This window comes from Pelmatolapia mariae, linkage group LG7 (assembly GCF_036321145.2).
Source record: "Pelmatolapia mariae isolate MD_Pm_ZW linkage group LG7, Pm_UMD_F_2, whole genome shotgun sequence".
Lineage (NCBI taxonomy): Eukaryota > Metazoa > Chordata > Actinopteri > Cichliformes > Cichlidae > Pelmatolapia > Pelmatolapia mariae.
The window spans coordinates 49,528,182-49,548,162 of NC_086233.1; the positions used below are offsets into that span (position 1 = coordinate 49,528,182).

Here is a 19,981-nt window from a genome sequence, read left to right on the forward strand (position 1 = left end):
CTAAGAGTTATTTCAGCAGCTTTTCTTTGTGATAATCGCCTTTGGTATTCATGAGGTATGCCTGTTTAGATCAGTACATCTCTTTTTGAATTTATATCTGTCATTTTGCCTTCATCGGCATTTCAGTGTGGGATGAGGAGACAGGAAAAACGGTGCACAGTCCCACATAAAGTGGGTCATCTGGACACCCAGATATCACAGATGGATAACAGATTTAAAAACCTGAATATATAGGTCAAGAAACACAAGGAATGCAGTAGCACAATAATCAGTTTATATCCAAGTTTTCTCGCAGTGACTTTAAAACAGGGTTCATTGTTGGGGCATAAGTGGCAGGATCATCAGTCAGAAAGCCTGAGTATGAAAATAGTGTGACTCATTTTGGCCAGTAAGTGAAGAGATGACCCAAAAGCAGCATGCAAAGGTAGGCAAAATACAAAACCCAGATAACAGAAAGTTCACAGGAACAGCAGCAAATATACAGGAGGGAAAGTAAACAGACAAAGGTGAGGGCAAAGGCAGGTGTTCATATAAACACATAGACACGGACAACTATCCTTAGACTCACTGCACTGATTAACGCGAACACCTAAAAAACAACTATAAATTCAAAACAAGAACCAAAACTTATGAAACCCTGGAACCTGTAAGACCGCAACAGTAGAATTTGTCAGTCAACTGAGCTGAAAATCTATGGTAGATTTTAGGCTGATGTTATACACAGCACTCTCCACCATCACCATCAAAATACCAAAACAGAAGACATCTGTTAAACTAATAAACTAATAATGTTCCATCCCTCCAGTAAAGTTTCAGACATCTGGAGAATCACTGCAGAGAGACAGTGATGCTGTTCTGGAGTCGTGGCTCTGCGAGGACATCCCGGACTGCGCGCTCAAGTTGGAGGGTTTTCATCTGCTGCGCGCGGACCGGCAGGCCTCTCTCTCTGGTAAGACCACAGGTGGAGGTGTCTGCTTCTAAATTAATAGTGGCTGGTGCACAGATGTAACAGTGATTGCTCAGCACTGCTCTTCCTCTCTGGAATACCTTTTTATTCACTGCAAACCGTTTTATTCTCCGCGGGAGTTTGCTTCATTCATCTTGGCCGCTGTTTACATCCCGCCAGATGCGGATGTGCAGGCAGCTCAGTGCGCCCTCGCGGAGCAGATACTGCACATGGAGCGGACATTTCCGGACTCTCTCATTATTGCTCTTGGGGACTTTAACAAAGCCAATCTGAGCCAAGAGCTTCCCAAATACAAGCAGTATATTAAATGCCCGACCAGAGTGGAGAGGACATTGGATCACTGCTACAGCACGATCAGCGGGGCCTATCGCGCGGTGCCCCGCACTTCACTCGGACTTTCTGATCACGTCATGGTCCACCTGATCCCCACGTACAGACAGAGGCTGAAGCTCTCCAAACCTGTCGTGAGGACTAAAAAAGTGTGGAGCAACGAGGCTGTGGAGGAGCTTCGCACGTGTTTGGAGTCCACAGACTGGGACACAATGAAGGCTGCTTCTAACAGCTTGGACGAGTTTACGGACACTGTCACCTCCTATATCCACTTCTGTGAGGACAGCATTGTGCCATCACGCACCAGGGTGAGTTATAACAATGACAAACCCTGGTTTACTCCTAAACTCAAAAAGCTGTGGCTGGAAAAGAGAAAGGCGTTCAGAAGCGGAGACAGGGACTGCTACAGAGAGGCCAAGTACAGGTTCACAAAAGAAGTGGACATTGCTAAACATCAGCACTCTGAGAAGATGCAGCAGCAGATCTCAGAGAATGACTCGGCCTCTGTGTGGAAAAGTTTTAGGAATATCACCAACTACAAGCCTAAAACCCCCCACTCCACTGATGACTTGCTCTTGGCCAACACCCTTAACGACTTTTACTGCCGTTTTGACGAGCCATCAAGCAGCCTTCACACCTCCAATGGCCCCAACAATAGAGACACTTTGGACACTCATTCCCCCACCTCTCCCCCCTCCATAGAGCCATCACCACCATCAAACACTTCATCTACAACACCTCCCTCCACACCCCACACCAAGGAGGATTTCACACCACCTTCTCCCACCACTACTCTTCATATTCATGAAGCAGATGTGAGGAAGCAGTTTAAGAGTCTGAATGCTCGAAAAGCTCCTGGCCCAGACGGTGTGTCTCCTGCCACCCTCAGACACTGTGCAAACGAGCTGGCCCCAGTGTTTTCTGGCATTTTCAACTCCTCACTGCAGGCATGTCATGTGCCTGTCTGCTTCAAGTCCTCCACCATAATCCTTGTCCCCAAGAAACCAAGGATCACTGGACTAAATGACTTCAGACCTGTGGCTCTGACATCTGTGGTCATGAAGTCATTTGAGCGCCTGGGTTTCTCCTACCTCAAGACCCTCACGGCCCCCCTCCTGGACCCCCTGCAGTTTGCATACAGAGCCAACAGGTGTGTAGACGACGCTATCAACATGGCTCTACACTTCATCCTGCAGCATCTGGACTCCCCAGGAACCTACGCCAGGATCCTGTTTGTGGACTTCAGCTCTGCCTTTAACACCATCCTTCCAGACCATCTCCAAGGCAAGCTTTCCCAGATGAATGTGCCTGATCCCATCTGCCGGTGGATCACTGACTTCCTGACGGACAGGAAGCAGCATGTGAGGCTGGGAAAGAATGTCTCGGACTCCCGGACCATCAGCACCGGCTCCCCTCAGGGCTGTGTTCTTTCTCCTCTGCTCTTCTCCCTGTACACCAACTGCTGCACCTCCACCCACCAGTCTGTCAAGCTAATCAAGTTTGCAGATGACACCACCGTTATTGGACTCATCTCGGACGGGGATGAGTCTGCCTACAGAAGGGAGGTTGAACGTCTGGTGTCCTGGTGCAGCCACAACAACCTGGTGCTGAATGCCCAGAAGACAGTGGAGATTATTGTGGACTTCAGGAAGCACACAGCCCCACTCCCCCCCATCATCCTGACTGACACCCTCATCCCCTCTGTGGACTCATTCCGCTTCCTGGGTACCACCATCACCCAGGACCTGAAGTGGGAGCCCACCATCACCTCCGTCATAAAGAAAGCCCAGCAGAGGATGTACTTCCTGAGGCAGCTGAAGAAATTCAACCTGCCAACACGGACGATGATGCAATTCTACACCGCAATCATCGAGTCCATCCTCACCTCCTCCATCACCGTGTGGTACGCTGGAGCCACTATCAGGGACAAACAGAGACTGCAGCGTGTTGTGCGCTCTGCTGAGAAGGTGATTGGCTGCAGACTCCCATCTCTGCAGGACCTGTACACCTCCAGGACACTGGGGCGTGCAGCTCGGATCAGAGCTGACCCTTCTCACCCTGGACACAGTCTGTTTGACCTGCTCCCCTCAGGCAGGAGGCTCCGGTCCATTCGCACCAGAACCTCTCGCCATAAGAACAGTTTCTTCCCCTCTGCTGTTGGACTCATGAACAATAACCATATGACTGTTCCCACCACTAACACATGACCCTACACTGTGTTCACTGCATCATTCCATGTTTGGCACTGATCACCACCTGCACTCATGTGTATATCTATCCTCTTAGCACTTTTAATTCTTATTTTTATGTCTATTTAAGAGTTGTATAACAGTATGTTTGCACTAAGTACCGCAGCAATTTCCTAATGTTGTAAACCTGCTCAACATTTGGCAATAAAACCCTTTCTGATTCTGATTCTGTCCAACACTTTGTTTAAGCTGTTTTCAAGCATGCACTGAAACGCTGAATATTTCTAGACATCCCTAAACAGAGGTGCATGTGAGAATGTAATCCGGGTCATAATTGTAATATATATTGGACAGGACATCTGGAGTGTTACCTTACCCCATCAGAAGTTACTATAATATACTAAACACGATACTGTTTCTCATTTTCTTTCAACCTTATAACATGATGTAATCAGTTGTTTGAACTCTTGTTATTATTTACTATGCAATAAGAACACTTCCTATCAGCCAAGACTAGCAGGAAAATTTAATGTTAATCATTATAATGTAATTTTGAGCTAAAACTGTATTTTCAGAAATTACTGTTTTGCAAAAGAAAGTTACTACTTGCCTCGAGGGATTCTTTTCTTTTCTTTTTATTAAAAAAGGCAAATTTGTGCTTGTTCATCATCATAACTATTCCCACATTCAGTGCCCGACACGCTTATGGGTGTATTTAACCACTATCTTTGTTATGCTTTATCAAAGTCCGCTTTCATTCACGTTGATTGCGGGGGTGGCGCTGACAATGCCAGTATTTTTTGGGGAAGCCTCAGAAGATAAGAAGTATGCAGTAAAAAAGATGATCCACTGTTTCTTGATACAATAATTATCACCATTCTTTTTACATTAGGGCATGTCTTGTCAATTTTCTAATATGCTTAACTGATTGAAAATTTGTATTCAAAATTTGTATCCCTCACCCCACCCCTCCCCCTGCAAAACTGAATCTGCTACAGCCTTGGATTTTTGTTATGTCAGAATTTTCTTCCATCTTCCACTTTTAGTAATTTTGGTTTTGTTATGATTGGGACTTGTCTTTCTCCCCTCTAATATTTTCAGAAAGAAAGAAAAAACATCAGGGCAGCAACAACATATTGAGCAACTGTCAAAGGGTTGCTGTGTGGTAGTTGGAGAGTGGACCCAAAATGCAGAACTCCTTAAAACGTAAACTCAAAATGCGGCTTTATTAACTAGCAGTGTGATGAAGACCCGAGGGAAACTGAGGACTTAAACACACATGAGGTAATTAGGGATCAGTACATCTGGGAAAAACAAGGCACAGGTAAACTAAGTCAGACTGACAGGGGAAGCAGAACTGAACATAATGCACGCAGGACAAAAGACTATCAAAATAAAACAGGAAACTAACATTGAGACTGAAACATACAGACTTGACAAAGACAAACGGAGAATAAACAGAGAGAAACAGACAAGGAAGACATGGAAAACAAATGATCAAAACCACTAACAGAAAACTATAAGACTTCAAACATCAATCCTTACAAAAACCAAAAACAAGAATACAATACTAAGTATGCTCTTAACTGAGAATAAGAGATCACATCTTAAAACACTGGGTCAAAGGCTCAGGACTGTGACAACAGCAACTTTGGCTTTTAACCAGCAACTTTCCAGTTTACAAGTTACAACTGTTTACTGTGAGTCTACACTAAATTCTGAAAGTGGTAATTTGACTGTAAATGTGCCGTGTTCCTGTGAAACGCACAAGCATGCTAAGATGCTCATAATGACGCTGTTGCCATAGTGGCCAAACATCCACAGTCATCATGGAAATTGAGGAGCTGGGCCCTGTTTCAGAAAGCCGGTTTAGTGCAAACTCTGAGTAAGTACACCCTGAGTTAACGAAAACTCTGGGTTTTCGGTTTCACAAAACGAGTTTAGATTAATTCTGAGTGAGTTACTATGACGACACACTCCGTGAAGCTAACCTGCCCCCTAGCAGGTTTACTTCAACTAACCCTGACTGTCTCCGCCTCTTTGTCGGAAATCTGACTGTAGGAAGTGTCAGACATGGCGTGCCCCTTCCTTGAAGAGCCAGTAGATGTTGAAGCCCAAATTCTCCGCAGAGCTCTCCGCCGGGAGAGAGTGATTAGAGCGCGTTTGGACATTTTATCATTTCCTGATGATTTTCTGTGTGAACGTTACCGTTTTTCAGCACAATCTATAATTTATTTGAATAACATCGTCAGGCCTTATATTGCTCATGTGACACATCGCGGACATTCTCTCAGTTTTGTACATATTATTTGTATTGCACTTCGTTTTTTTGCAAACGGGAGCTTTCTGTATAATATTGGTGACGCTGAGCACGTTTCCAAGGCTACTGTCTGTCGGGCAGTCAGGAATGTTACAGTTGCACTGAAACGTCTCCTGTACTCGTTTGTGGTGTTCCCCGGTCATAGACCCACAAGATTTATCAAAGAGGGATTCCACAAAATTGCAGGTATCAGGATGAACAAAACCTAATTCATGATGTGGTGATACTTGAACTACTACTTAAAATTTACATTTATTTTCAGGGTTCCCAGGCGTGATTGGCTGTATAGATGGCACTCACATTCCAATCATTGCTCCTTCAGTAAATGAAGGAGACTATGTGAACAGGAAGTCTTTCCACAGCATTAATGTACAGGTACATAGTTCCCTGTAGCATTTCAAACTAACAAATTATTTCATTATAGTAATGGATGCTAATTTGTGTTCTCTGCACTGTGAAGATCATATGTGATGCTGCCAACATTATCACAAATGTGGAAGCCAAGTGGCCAGGCTCTGTTCATGACTCACAAATTTTTCGTGAATGTACACTGAGCACAAAATTTGGACATGGTGAGTTGAAAATACTTTAAAATGTATAAAGACCAATTGCTACAGGGACATTTGAACTGAAGTGTATCCTTCTGTCTTAGGAGAGTTCACTGGCTACTTGCTTGGTGATAGGGGGTATCCATGTTTACCCTATTTGCTTACCCCTTACCCTGACCCTGAACCGGGCCCACAGCAGCGATATAATCTGGCTCATTGCAGGACAAGAGCCAGAGTTGAAATGACTATCGGAATGCTTAAGGCCCGGTTCCAGTGCCTTCAAAGACTCAGGGTCACCCCAGAAAGGGCATGTGACATTATTGTGGCATGTGTGATTCTTCACAACATTGCCACAATTAGAGGAGAACACTGTCCTTCTGAACCAAACATCAGCAGTGATCCAAACCATGAACATCCTGACCCTCCCACGGACATACAAGATGGAAGAGCAGTCAGAGACACCATATGTCACAATCATTTCCTGTGACCCATCACCTCAACATGTTGAAAGATGAATAAACAGATTTTTTGTTCAACTGGCTTTATTGGTCGCCTGTATTTCCTGTACACAAAGTATTAATAAGTATATTAGTATGTTGTTCAAACACTGAATTAATTCGTCCATCTCTGACCACTTCACCCACCCTTAACTGATGTTCCAGGAGTAAAATCTCAATCTTGGTCTTTTGGATCTGCTGCTTGAAGTGTTCCATTTCCAAGTCGCATTTTTCTATTTTCTTGATCAAATATTTCTTATACAGCTGCTTTACAGGGAGCTATGGAAACACGGGAAATAGCATTGACATTCATAGTACATGCCTACTTAGGTTGGTTGTAAATCAGTGCTGAACATCTTACTGAGGAAAGGTTTGTTGGAGAAGTGGCTGGACCCTCTTCCTCTGCATTTCCATCATCACTCTGTTAGAGACATAGAAAGTCCATGGTTTTATTATAGTACCACATTTTATTCAATTGTTATATTTTGCATTGTAAGATGTAAACCTCATAAAGTGTCTCTGTTGCTTCCTCCTCTGTGACAGCTGTCAATGTTTCTTCAAGTTCCTGTAGTAGAGAAATTAACAACATTGCTGTTCTACTGTAAACTCATATGATCTGTGGAGTATTAAGAGTACTCACAACTGCATGTTGGTCTGGCTCAACAGGAGGCTGCACCAGATGCAGTACACCATCACCATCAACTGATAAAATATGAGGTTTATACAGGTCACTTATAACTTACAAGGAACCAAATGGCAATTAACAAACATATACCAATCACCTTACACTTCATTGTCATTATGCTCTCAAAGACAACCAAGACTGAGGGAAGGCAAAATCAGTAGGAAGATAACTTCACTACAAAATAATTCATTATGGTAAAGAGTTTATCAAATGAATGAGTAGCACTGCAAAGGTGACTGTGAAGAAAGGATGTATGCACATCATGTATTATTTTGAATTTACCTCTTATGTAGGCACTTGTGTCTTGCGGGGTTATTGACTCAGAGGATGTCCCCGCAGAGATGCCTTCAGCCACAGGGCGCCCACTGTTTTGGCTGGGGCCAACTGCTCAGCCTCTGTGAGTGGTGGTGGTGGAGGACCCCCACCTGTTTTTCGGGCCTCCGCTTTTTTTCTGTTGGCTATAACGGGTCACATTTGAGCATACTGAGTAAGCAAATATGTACTTGTAATGTGCTCAGATAATTTCAATAAGTGCTTACAGAAAGAAAAATAATGTAGCCTCTAACTGCAATTGATCTACATAGGACAAACAGACCAAGCACTATGGCTCATAATACAATTACACCTTACCTGTTTGGACTATATTTTTATATTTCATTTTTACTTGCTGCCAGGAACGTTTGGGGCCTGTTGGGTTGCACCTGCGCTCACATCACATCACAAAATAAAATGTATGAAATAAACACTAAAATTAAATATAATAAAATAACTTGTTAAATGGGTGGAAATCCCTAGATCAATATTTAAATTAACACTCACGCATTGACTCTGTCGGCTATGTTTTGCCATGCATGCTCCCTTTCTTTTGCAGCTGAGGCTGTGTTACTTTTTTTCTGCAAAATATGCATGTTATCGGCATATGCTGCCATCAGAATTTCGGCCTCAAGCGCTGTAAAATACATTGACCGCGCCTTCTTTCCCTCCGTCTCCATGGTGACTCGCTTAATCTGTGCTCCACTAATCAGGGCTTTATGTATCCTCGTGCGCGCGCTTAACTTGGGGTTAAAGCAACTCCGCGTTGATTGAACTAATTGTTATCAGCCTTTCTGAAACCGAATATTCCGAGTTGGACAGTTCGGGGTTACTCAACCCTGAGTATCATTTTTAACTCTGAGTTTTCTAAACCGGCTTTCTGAAACAGGGCCCTGGTGTGGTTGTATGTGGGTAGTTTGGAGGTGCTATGCAGAGTTTTGCAGTCCATCATCTATATGTTGTAGCTTTGTATTGGCATCAGAGGGCACCTTCAAGAACACATGGAACAACCAGCAGATTGGTAGCACTCTTTTCTTATGCTTGTTTATGGTCATCTAGCATAGCCTCCCCTCCAGAGAAGGCACATAAAAATAATTTATAGGTGGTGGACAGCAACAACAAACGATAAATAAAGCTGATGCAGACATTTTTTTGTGCCTCTTGTTTGTGCTTTTTTTTGTTGTTGTTTATTAATGGGCTGAAACCGAGCAACAGAATGGGGATAAAAGGTGATTTAAGTGACTTTAAGTGTGGCGTGATTGTTGATACCAGATTAGCTGGTCTGAGTATTTCAGAAACTGCTGAACTGTAGCGGATTTTCCCAGAGTTATAGAGAACGGTCAAAAAAAGAGAAAATATCCACATCAACACATCATTGGTGTTTAGGAGTACTACACGCAAGTGCATCACAGCAAAAGAGGTAAACAAATGGGCACACATACATGACATTTAATGAAGTTTCCCTGTGGCTTTCTGTGAAGGGATGATTTGCAAAAAACAACCCGAAAGGCTGAAAAATAAAGCAATAGCTGAATTGCAAGAAAACCTTCAGTTGCATTTAGGAATGGCTCTAAGCTCATTTCCTCCCTTTTGTAACAACGCAGTATGGGGTCACTGAACTGGACCCTGTTATACAATCACTGGTCTTTGTCAGTTCCTTTTTCTTCAGTTATTTGTCAAACAATGTGACTCATGTGCAGTTAATTGTACTAACAGACCGTACAAATAGTTTGTGCTCCAGTTTTGGTGAATGAAATTTCAGCTGCAGTAACTAGCAGGCATCTGTGAATGTACAATACAAATCTGAGTGGTTGTTAACTTTCAATGAGAGGTGAGTAATAGTTAAGCAAATACATAATGTAGTTTGAGTCCTGTGTCAGACTGGCAATCTCTCCAGGGTGTACCCTGCCTCTCGCCCCAAGGTAGCAAGGATAGGCTCCAGCCTCCCTGCGACCCTGATCGGGAGAAAGCGGAAGAGAACGGATGGATAAACTGATGATGTAGTTTGCACCTCACAGTGCTAAGAGGACATCTGCTTTCATTTAAGTGTAGGCTGGGAGAAAATAAATGTCTCACCATTTTCTCTTCTCTGCACCGGATTCCCTGTTTGCTCTGAGTGATTTTCTAAGACAGAGTGTTTTTCCCTGTGAGGAAGAGACCCTGTGGATTTGTATATATCAGACCTCTGGACACGCTATTCACAATTCCTTTAGTGGTCACTTTGAAATTTGCTTCACTGTAATTGACCCACTGCTACTGAATCTGTCCCTCATCTCGAGTCCACCTGGAAAATCACTGACTATGAGAGCCACAAACAAAAAAAGTAAGACATGATGTCTGTTGCCAATGTGCAGTAGCATGCACTCAGGACATGCCTCATTCACACACATATTCCTAAAAACTGTTTTTGTTTTTGAATGTGCAAATGCTTTTTGTCTAACCTTCACATACATTCACTGTCTGACAAAACGCATCAGGAGAAACTCTGAGTTCAGTATCTTGCCTAAGGATACTTTGGCATGCAGACTGGAGCAGCCAGGGATTGAGCCACCAACCTTCTGTAGCAGATGACCTGCTCTACTTCCTGAGCCCAGGGGCTGTCATTAAAATCCTGCAGAATCCATTTTCTTTATTTTTCAAACACAAAAGGACATAAATTGAATTTCTTACAAATTGTTACAGAATGGCACGTCTACTAATGCAGGACTGGACTGAGCCATTATAAATAAAAATCAGCTTAACTTCACTGTCAGGAAAACAGTGAAACAGGAAAACTGACCAGCCATCTAGTGACTGGTCAGTAAATGGCTTAAGAGCAGTACACATCACTGACATAATTCTTTAAAAATGTAAGCAGGAAACAATGAAAATACAAGAGAAATTATTAAATAGAAAATACTAGAATCATCTTTATCCACAAAGCACTTTTCAGAAAACAATTTGGTGAAAAACAAGGTGGGGCTTGCCCAGCTTTAAAGTGATTCGCTTCTAGAGTTGATCCATGTGTGGATTGGTTGATTTTTTTTTTTTAAATGATTCTTCACCATTCGAAGATATCATAGCTTCACAAATAAAAACCTCGATTGAAATCGGAAACATTCAAGGTTATGCTCTTGATGTTCTCAAGATAAATATGGCAAATTAAAATGCTTTCAGGTAATTAGCACATGGCTGGTGCAGAGAAAGTTTTTCAGATTGGATTGCTTTTGTTTTTCTGATCATTCACGTTTAACTTTTTTTCCAGAAAAGATCATTCTCCACACTAGCCTTAGACATGAAACACAAATTAGCATCATAAGCAAAACGACGGTCAACAAAAAAGCAATGACATCAAGAGACTTGTACACAAACCACGACATTTTGTACGACTGTGTCTGCAGATGACGGGTCCCTTTATGTCTTATAACATATTCTATCCAAAACACTGCCTGATCCAGAGGTTTCATGGGCTGATCTCTGTGCAGCCTGGAGAGCATCTGCATGTTTTCCCTGTAAGTGGAATTATAAAGAGCTGTCATCAGTGCCTCTGCAAAGATATCTCTTTCGAGCATAGCGATATCCACAATCACAGCTCCTCCTTTTGCTTTGATCCTGGAGAGATTATCGGGCTGATCAAAGAATAAGGGCAGTCCAACTACAGGCACCCCGTGGTAAATTGCTTCCTGAACTCCATTGGTGCCTCCATGGGTCACAAACACTCTAGTTTTGGGATGTCCTAAGAGGTCATTTTGTGGCAGCCAGTTGACTAGTAACGTGTTGTTTCCCAGGTTGGTTGGCCTTTGTCCTATATACCTCCATATAACCTTCTGAGGAAGTCGGGCAAAGGCTGCAGCAATTTCCTCAGTAACATGTTGAGGGAGCTTTGCAACTAAAGTCCCGAGGGTCATCACAATGACTCCGTGGTCTCCAGAGCTCTGGACAAATGTCTCCAGGTCATCAGGAAGCGCTTTTGAGGGTTTACATTGAAATCCACCCATGTAGACAATATTTGGCAATGTTGGACGTGGGAATTCAAAGACAAAATCATTTCTCATAAGCCATATATCAGCGTCCAGGAAAAACGTTGAGTAATCCACATCAGGCCCAAAGTACTTCATAACAACCGGTTTGTAGTTTGTTTCTGCCATGTAAAACAATATGTACATGCCAATAATGTAACTCAACATATTCTTTATTCTCTCAGGGAAGGTCATCTTATCTGTTAACTCTGTTCCAGTAAAAGGAATGTATGCCAGAGGTGAGGGAGCAATAAGGAAGTGAGCCTCGCCTTGAATGGTCCATCTTACATTGAAAACCAGAGGAAGCTGAAGTCGGCGTGCCAGCATGGCCCCGCAACCGATGCCAGGGTCAGTCAAAAGCACATCGTATTTAGCAGCATGTAAAGACTGCATCAGCTCTTTGTCTTCAAACATCTGAACGATTGTTTCACTCATCCCTTTGTGAAACTGAGTGAACTGTTCTACAACCACATTCCGGATCTGAATTTGAGTCCAGATGCGGGACCAAGAGGACGTAGGTTTTCCCTGAAGCCGGATTTCCAGCTGCTGAAACAAATATGTTTCAAAGTTTTCCTCAAATCCACTAGAGTAGGGAAGTGTGACAGAGGTATAGAGTGGAGATTTCTCACTGATGTACCAGCTATCAGATGGCCGAATGACAGTGATCTCATGACCTTTGGCATGCAGTTCCTCTATGAGCACTTTCATGTTTATCCAATGGCTTCCATCCAGTGGGAACACCAGAATTTTGCCCCCAAATGAACCGAGTGGTTGAAATGAGAGTAGCGTAAAGAGGATCAAAGGTAAATAAAGAATCTTCATGACGGCCCTCAGATACCTTAAAAATACACAAAAACAAGTCGGTTACACAGTACTGCCTGATCATTTTTGTATAATTTGATATTTCTACGTGATCTCTTGACTATATATGTCTACTCCACTGCAATAAAGAGACAAATAGTGTTTATTTCATTGCAATATTTGAAACCCAAAGTTTCTTTTACCTATCAGAGATTATAGAAGCATGCTGTGCCCTAGGATTGAGGCTCCCTGTCGTGTTTCTGATGTTTAAGAGTTGTTAGCTGTGTGGGGATTCCTCTACTAATCTTCTCACAGGGATTCACTGAAATAATTTATGTAGATCAAAAGAGTTCAAATTATTTAGTACATCACAAAAATCAAACATCCTCTAGAAAACTAAAGAAACATGGCAAATATGGCAAAAAGAAACATATGTGTACTGTCGTTTTTTTATTGTTGGAGCACCCAAACCTTAGAAACCTATGGATTAAGATACTTTGTTGTATTTAAAGCAGTTTTTAAAAAGTAGCTCAGTTTAAACTCATAAAACAGGGCTTCTTATACCTCACTGCATCAGTACTAACAGTATTATAGCATTAGACATTAACATAAATTTTATGTAGGCATTTTAACTTTGGATACTTTGAATATATTTGCTGATAGTCTTTGGGTTCTGTGAGAAGCTGGATACATATGTCCATGTTATGGACCAGGCCAGGGTTTGCAAAACTCTGTGCTGTGGGGGTGTGCAGCTCAGACGGGCAGATGGGCATCAACTGGTCATTCCCCACAACTGGACCCACAGCTTCCATGCTTGGATGCCACACAACCAGCGCTGGACTGCTAGTCCACATTCACACTCCCTTACGGTGAAAAAAAAACCTTTTATACCAGCCTGGGTCTTCATAGTTCCCAGAGAATTTAAAAAAAAAAGAAAGGGATCCAGACACAAAACTTAAATCAAACAGTATAATTGTAATTATCCACACCCACGCTCAGTTTCACAAATAAAAATCTTGCACCAGCCTCACACTTCATAGCCACAGGAGGGGAAAACTGAAAACATTCTAGAAATTTAAACTGTAATAACTGAATCAAGTTATAATGAAAAACCGGCCTATATATAATACAACAGAACAGAATACAATAGCCGATCCACAACACGGAAGTGATTTAGAGTAATGGTCTTATAGCAACAGATGTTTTTGGAGAAAGGAAATTCCACAAATGTTTTGGCAAACAATGTGACTCATGTGCAGTTACAACTCCAACTGCAGTTTGCTTGCGAAAGACCGCACTGTTTAACAAAACCAAATCCAATAAAGCTAGTTCTGACAGTTAAATCTGCCATTAAGATCACAATCTAAAAACAAATAGGTGTACCACTCCATAATATCCAATTATAGACGTTTAATCATCCAAAATTAAAATAGTAAGACTCACATACGGCTTTGTCAGTTATACACTACTAGTGATATTTTATCATAACGTGCGGGATGTTCATCCAAACATATTTACATTTTAAGCTATAGTAATACTTACCCAAATGCTACGAGCAGGGAACCCCAGCTTCAAGTTCGCTATCACGGTTATGCAACGTTTGCTGCTGTGTTAAATCCACCTTCTACACGGTTTACTGATTTGTGTTATACAAGGTGTGTACTGTGCGTTGAACTACTACTGCCAGAGTTCATGTTAGCTTGTAAACAGAACAGATGCATGTTTTCTGCCATCTAGTGTCCAATCAGTGCATTACTCTGTACTGCTTGATTGTTTACCTAGGCCAGAGCATTCAACTGCATGGGTGCATGCAAAAAAGTGTTTCCACAGCCTAAAATGACCAGAAACGCGACCCGATTATCTCTATGAGATCAGTTAGAAATGTGCTTATTAATGCAGTCATATCATGTTGAGATGGTTTATAGGTGTATAGAAGTAAAAGTTCTGAATGTTTAAACAGCAGCTGTAACTCATATCAGTGGGATAACTTGGTGTATATGCACTTATAACTAACTCAGTCATTATTTTTTGTACATTTTTTATCATCTTTGTGGCTTCATAACGATGCTCAAGGTTCCATAAACACTTAGGTCCACACACGTTCAACACTTTGGTTGAACCAGCATTTGGTCGCTGTTCACTAGAACTCTGAATATGTGGCCCAAAGAGGTGTCAGTGCACATGAAAAAAAAAAAAACTATCAGAGAGACAGCAAAAACTTCTAAAGTGGATAACTCAACAATCTGATACAGTCTTTAAAAAGTATGTGTCCTGGTCCGTGGGCTGTTGACCCTGGATTTTTGGGACTGTTTAAGGGTTTTCTACTTTTGTTTATCCTTATATTATAGTTCTGTGTTTTGTATTGTTGTCATTCAGGCCTTTTTATAATGTTAAGGTTATGGGAGGTTGTTTATTCCCTTTTGTATTCCCATTCTGTTCCCTCAGTCTTGCCTCTGTGTTTTTGGCTTCTGTCTCTGTTTCAAGTTTGTGTCTCTTGGTCTGGGTTTCTTCATTACTTCCTGTTTTATTTTGATAGTCACTCATCCTGTGTGCGTTGTGTTTTGTGTTCTCATCTGTGGTCTGTTTTCAGTGTCTTCCTTTGTTCTCTGTTGTGATCGCCTTCATCCCTCCAGCTGTGTTTCCCATCTGTTTGGTGTTTCCCAGTTTAGTTCCTAGTGCCTTCCTAGTTTAAGTTGTTGTTCTGTAAATCCAGCAGTAAAACTGAGGTTAAGTTCAGTCCTGCTTCTGAGTTCTGTATTTTAGGTCCTGATCCTTCCTGGCTCACATACGGCATTATGACAGAATGAAAATAGCCAAATGCTCCAAACTGGACAGCGCTTTGTAGTGATAATGGGTGATGACCCAAAGCAGACTGCAAGAGTTTCCCAAAGGCAAAGAAATGGGATATTCTCCAGTGACCACATCAGTCACCTGATCAAAGCTCTTGAGCTTAAATCAGGTGTTTTTCCACTATTAAATACAAGACTGAATGCAGAAACACCCATAAACAAGCAGCAACTGTAAGTGGCTTCAGAGCATCTCACTGTAAATGCTAAAATGTCACTATAGCAACTCAGAACGATAATCAGTAGTTTGTATAGCGCCGCATGCTTGTATGAATGACTGACATCATTGGTGCACACTCCTAATGAGAAGACATGGTGTCCTGGGTGATCTCTTTCCATATCTAGACCAGGGAACCACTTAGATCCTGCACAGGCTGACGTGCAACTCGGTGGACCAAAATGTAATGTAACAGAGGTGCTCTATTGGGTTTAGCGTAGGGTCCGGTCTATGGTTCAGTTTCTTATTCCTCCAGGAAATGCCTGCAGACTCTCACCACATGAGGCCAAGCATTGTTGTGCATCAGGAGGAACCCAGCACCCACTCCACCAGCATAGGGTAGTAGTTAATGGCAGCCATAGTGCAGTTGGCTAGCCTGTAGAGGTCTGTCCCTCCCTACGTTATTATATGCCTTCAATGTAACAATGTTAAAGGCAGCAAAACATTCTTTTTCACATGCGTCTGCCACATATGCACAGGGTGAACTTGCTCTCATCTGTGAAAAGCACAGGGTGCCAATGCTGGACCTGTAATTCTATGACAAATTCCAATCTGGTTCCACGGTGCTGAGCCGTGAGCACGGGGCCCACTTGAGGATGCCAGGCCCTTGTGAAGTCAGTGTCTGATTGCTTGGTCAGAGACATTCACACCAGTGTCCTGCTGCTGGAAGTCATTTTGTAGGGCTCTGGCAGTGCTTATCCTGTCCTTGGTGGCTGATGGGTTACGGACCTTCTACGGCTGCGCCCAGCTCTCCAAGTGTAACTGCTTGTCTCCTGGAATCTCTTCCATGCTCTTGAGACTTTGCTGGGAGACAGAACAAACTCCAGTGGCACATATGCCATACTCGAGAAGTGGGACTACCTGTGAAACCTCTGTAGGGTCCAGGTATCCCCTTGTGCTACCAGTAGTGATGCTGACCCTATAGTTAAATGCAAAAGTAGTGAAAAAACAGTCTAAAAATATGAGGAGGAAAAAATGTCAGTGGCCTCCACCTGTAAAACCACTCCTGTCTTGTCATTTGTCTCATTGATGCCCCTCTAGTGTACCATTGTTATTTTCATTAACACCAAACATTGTTATCATCCAGCATTGGCCATTTTAACTGATATCAGCTTATCAGCCAATGAGATAACATTTACAATAGGTAGTGGTTTATCTACGGTGTCACATAAGTTACACTGGCTAAATGTTTAAAGACAGTGTGATGATATTCAAGACCTAGAAGACTTTACTAAAATATATCTACTTTCACTGAAGATTTATATGTTTATTAGGAAATAAAGGTAAATTACGACAAAAACAACAGAAATAAAAATATATGGGTCAACAAACTGTTGACACTGTGACTATAGGCTCAAAATTTGTTAATCAGTTCTTTTAATCTGTTTGACACAGGACAGATACAGAAAATCTTTACCACTTCATTCGACAACACGTTTTCTGTATTGGCTTTTGTGCATTTCTATACTTTGTTTTGTCATATTGTAGTTCTTTTATTTAACTATTCTACATTAAACTATGTAGTCATGTTTTCTCTTATATTATCTTGTTTTGTAGAAGCCAGGCAACACTCATAAGACCACAGGCTTGAGTATTTCATTAGTTTGTGGTCTTTTCATGATTCACAGGTTTGCTTTGCGTGACAGTTAATATGTGCTGTTGTGCCACAAACATTCACAATTCCCAAACAGCTGATGTAGCTACATGTCTGACTGGTATTATACACTGACTAATTATACATCTGATTGATAAATAGTATCAATACATGCATATGCATATCAGGACAAAATTATAACCCCCCATGAAATTTTTGTCAAAATTGACCTGTGCTTTTTTAATAGAGCAAGAGACTGTCAACATAGCACTTCCTAAACATACTATTTTTCATTAGACTGCACAAATTATTTCTGTTTGAACACAATAACAGCATTAATTCAGAAAAACAAAATTGACCAGGGTCAATATTATTACTCTTCTGAGAAACCGACCGTTTTATTTAGCCATGGTACAAACCCTGCTGGACGATGATGTGTTTTAACTTTGTGATGCTCAAAACTTGAAAAATTAAGATAAAACTGCAGTTTATCTTTCAATTTACAAACAATATAAAAACTTCAGTATTTCCAATTGAGGTGAGAAATATCACCAGGCATTCAAAGAGTATAGCACAAAACAAGACTGGCAGAGGTAGAAAGTAAAACTGGTGAAACATGTCAAGGTCAAGGTCAAGGTCAAATTTATTTATATAGCACATTTCAAACAGCCAATGCTGCACAAAGTGCTTAACAATATAAAAATGGCATTAAAAAGCAACAATGTAATACAATAATAACAATAAAAAACAATAATAGGACAATAAAAGAATTAAAACAATAACTAAAACTGATTCAAATAAGACCAAAATGCTTGGATCATAGTGTGTTAAAAGCCAGGGCATAAAAATGTGTCTTTAGTAAAGATTTAAATTGCTCAAGTGTTTGTGCAGATCTAATATTTAAGGGGAGACTATTCCAGAGTCTGGGACCTGCCACAGAGAAGGATCTATCACCACGGGATTTGAGATAAGTCCGTGGGATGGACAGCATTAATTTTGAGCTAGACCTCATGGTCTTTCCTGGAGCATAGGCAGAGAGGAGCTCAGACAGGTAAGGAGGGGCTCGGGCATTAAGTGACTTAAAAACAAAAAGTAAAACTTTAAATTGGATCCTGTAGGAGACAGGAAGCCAGTGTAAAGAAGCTAAAACTGGGGTTATATGCTCTCTCCGTTTGGTACCAGTTAGCAGGCGAGCAGCTGCATTTTGAACCATCTGAAGACGATGGATGGTGGCCTGATCTAGACCATAATACAATGAATTGCAGTAGTCTAATCTGCAAGTAAGGAAAAGGTGAATAACACGCTCAAAGACGTTAGCCGGGAGGTATGGCTTTACCTTGGCTAGCTGTCTTAGCTGAAAAAAGCAGGACTGAACTACTGCACTCACCTGCTTATTCAATTTAAAAGAACCATCAATGTAGACACCGAGGTTTTTTACATGTGTTTTACAATACGAGGAAAGGGCGCCCAGGGTGCTGTCGATATGATTAAAGTTGCCAAAAATGACAACCTCAATTTTATTTTCATTTAGCTTTAAAAAATTTAATGACAACCACTGTTTGACATCGTCAAGACAGCGTAATAAGAGCTGGGGATGGTCTGACCCTGCTTTTAAAGGTAGATAAATCTGCAAATCATCAGCAAAACAGTGAAATGAAATGCTGTACCGCGAGAAGATGGAGCCCAATGGCAACAAATAGAGTGCAAACAGGGCAGGACCCAAAATAGAGCCTTGAGGTACACCGTATTTAAGAGGGGCTGTTTTGGAGTTGTGGGGGCCCATATTGACATGAAAAGACCTTTCTGACAAATAGGACCGAAACCACTGTAGGGCAGATCCTTTTAGGCCAGCATGAAATTCTAGCCGTGATAACAGGATGTCATGGTCGGCCCAAACCAACTGCTAAGATTCTAGTAAATACCTTAGCTGAGCCTGCAACTGTAATTCAGTTCAATTCAATTTTATTTATACAGCACCAAATCAGAACATCAGTCACCTCAAGGTGCTTTATATTGTAAGGCAGACCCTACAATAATACATACACAGAAAAACCCAACAGTCAAATGATCCCCTTTGAGCAAGCACTTTGGCGATAGTGGGAAGGAAAAACTCCCTTTTAACAGGAAGAAACCTCCAGCAGAACCAGGCTCAGGGAGGGGCAGCCATCTGCTGCCACTAGTTGGGATATGAGAAGGAAGACAATTGTAGTTTTAAAGAAGAAAATAGCTAAATCACTGCACAGGAATGGACCCCAAGGTTTCAGACCAAGAAAAACTCTGCTTTTGCAAAAAAGACACCTTCATGCTAGACTGGAGTATTTTCCCAGGACAACCTGGAGAAAGACTATACTGGCAGTGTGCCTAAAACTAGAGCTCTTTGGCCACAGAGATGTTGCTTATGTTTACAGAATAAAGTGAGAGGCCTACAACCCAAAGAACATCATCCCCACGGTAAACACGGTGGTGGGAGTGTTATGCTGTGGGGAGACTTCAGTGCATCAAGAACTGGAAATCTTATCAAAGCAGAAGCAATAATTAAGAAAGAATGGTGTGTGAAGATTTTTATTAAAAAAAAAACTCAAACAGGAAAATTGTGTCTGCGTCATCACTTTACCTTCCAACACAACAACAACCCAAAGCATAGGTCGCTCCTGGTGAAGACCAAAAAGAACGTACA

General features: G+C 41.8%; 2 protein-coding genes and 1 long non-coding RNA gene across 5 annotated transcripts; 1 reads left to right on the forward strand and 2 right to left on the reverse strand.

Annotated features, from left to right (window-relative positions):
* Positions 1-5,251: 5,251 nt before the first annotated feature.
* On the forward strand, positions 5,252-6,841 carry LOC134631804 (putative nuclease HARBI1). The gene is made up of 4 exons (XM_063480360.1): positions 5,252-5,992; positions 6,069-6,181; positions 6,267-6,378; positions 6,459-6,841. The coding sequence occupies exons 1-4, from the start codon at positions 5,560-5,562 to the stop codon at positions 6,839-6,841; spliced, it is 1,041 nt and encodes a 346-aa protein (XP_063336430.1). The 5' UTR covers positions 5,252-5,559.
* A 69-nt stretch (positions 6,842-6,910) lies between these two features.
* On the reverse strand, positions 6,911-8,059 carry LOC134631279 (uncharacterized). 2 transcript variants are annotated; one of them, XR_010094382.1, is made up of 5 exons: positions 7,819-8,059; positions 7,492-7,553; positions 7,357-7,416; positions 7,213-7,272; positions 6,911-7,130 (listed from the first exon to the last, which is right to left on the reverse strand). It is a non-coding gene; the product is annotated as an uncharacterized LOC134631279 (long non-coding RNA). The 2 variants fall into 2 exon arrangements; XR_010094383.1 differs by lacking the exon at positions 7,357-7,416.
* A 2,406-nt stretch (positions 8,060-10,465) lies between these two features.
* Positions 10,466-14,303, reverse strand: LOC134631278 (UDP-glucuronosyltransferase 2C1-like). 2 transcript variants are annotated; one of them, XM_063479460.1, is made up of 3 exons: positions 14,190-14,303; positions 12,851-12,969; positions 10,466-12,684 (listed from the first exon to the last, which is right to left on the reverse strand). In XM_063479460.1, exon 3 carries the CDS (start codon positions 12,666-12,668, stop codon positions 11,067-11,069), a length of 1,602 nt encoding a protein of 533 aa, XP_063335530.1. In that variant the 5' UTR covers positions 12,669-12,684; positions 12,851-12,969; positions 14,190-14,303; the 3' UTR covers positions 10,466-11,066. The 2 variants fall into 2 exon arrangements, with proteins under 2 accessions (XP_063335530.1, XP_063335531.1); XM_063479461.1 differs by lacking the exon at positions 12,851-12,969.
* Between the last annotated feature and the right edge of the window lie 5,678 nt (positions 14,304-19,981).

Bases quoted from the DNA above. Each gene is read 5' to 3' on its own strand.
- LOC134631278 (XM_063479461.1), bottom strand. From the start codon at position 12,668: ATGAAGATTCTTTATTTACCTTTGATCCTCTTTACGCTACTCTCATTT.
- LOC134631804 (XM_063480360.1), top strand. From the start codon at position 5,560: ATGGCGTGCCCCTTCCTTGAAGAGCCAGTAGATGTTGAAGCCCAAATT. The intron at 5,993-6,068 runs GTATCAGGATGA...ATTTATTTTCAG, and splicing joins GGGATTCCACAAAATTGCAG to GGTTCCCAGGCGTGATTGGC. The intron at 6,379-6,458 runs GTGAGTTGAAAA...CTTCTGTCTTAG, and splicing joins GAGCACAAAATTTGGACATG to GAGAGTTCACTGGCTACTTG.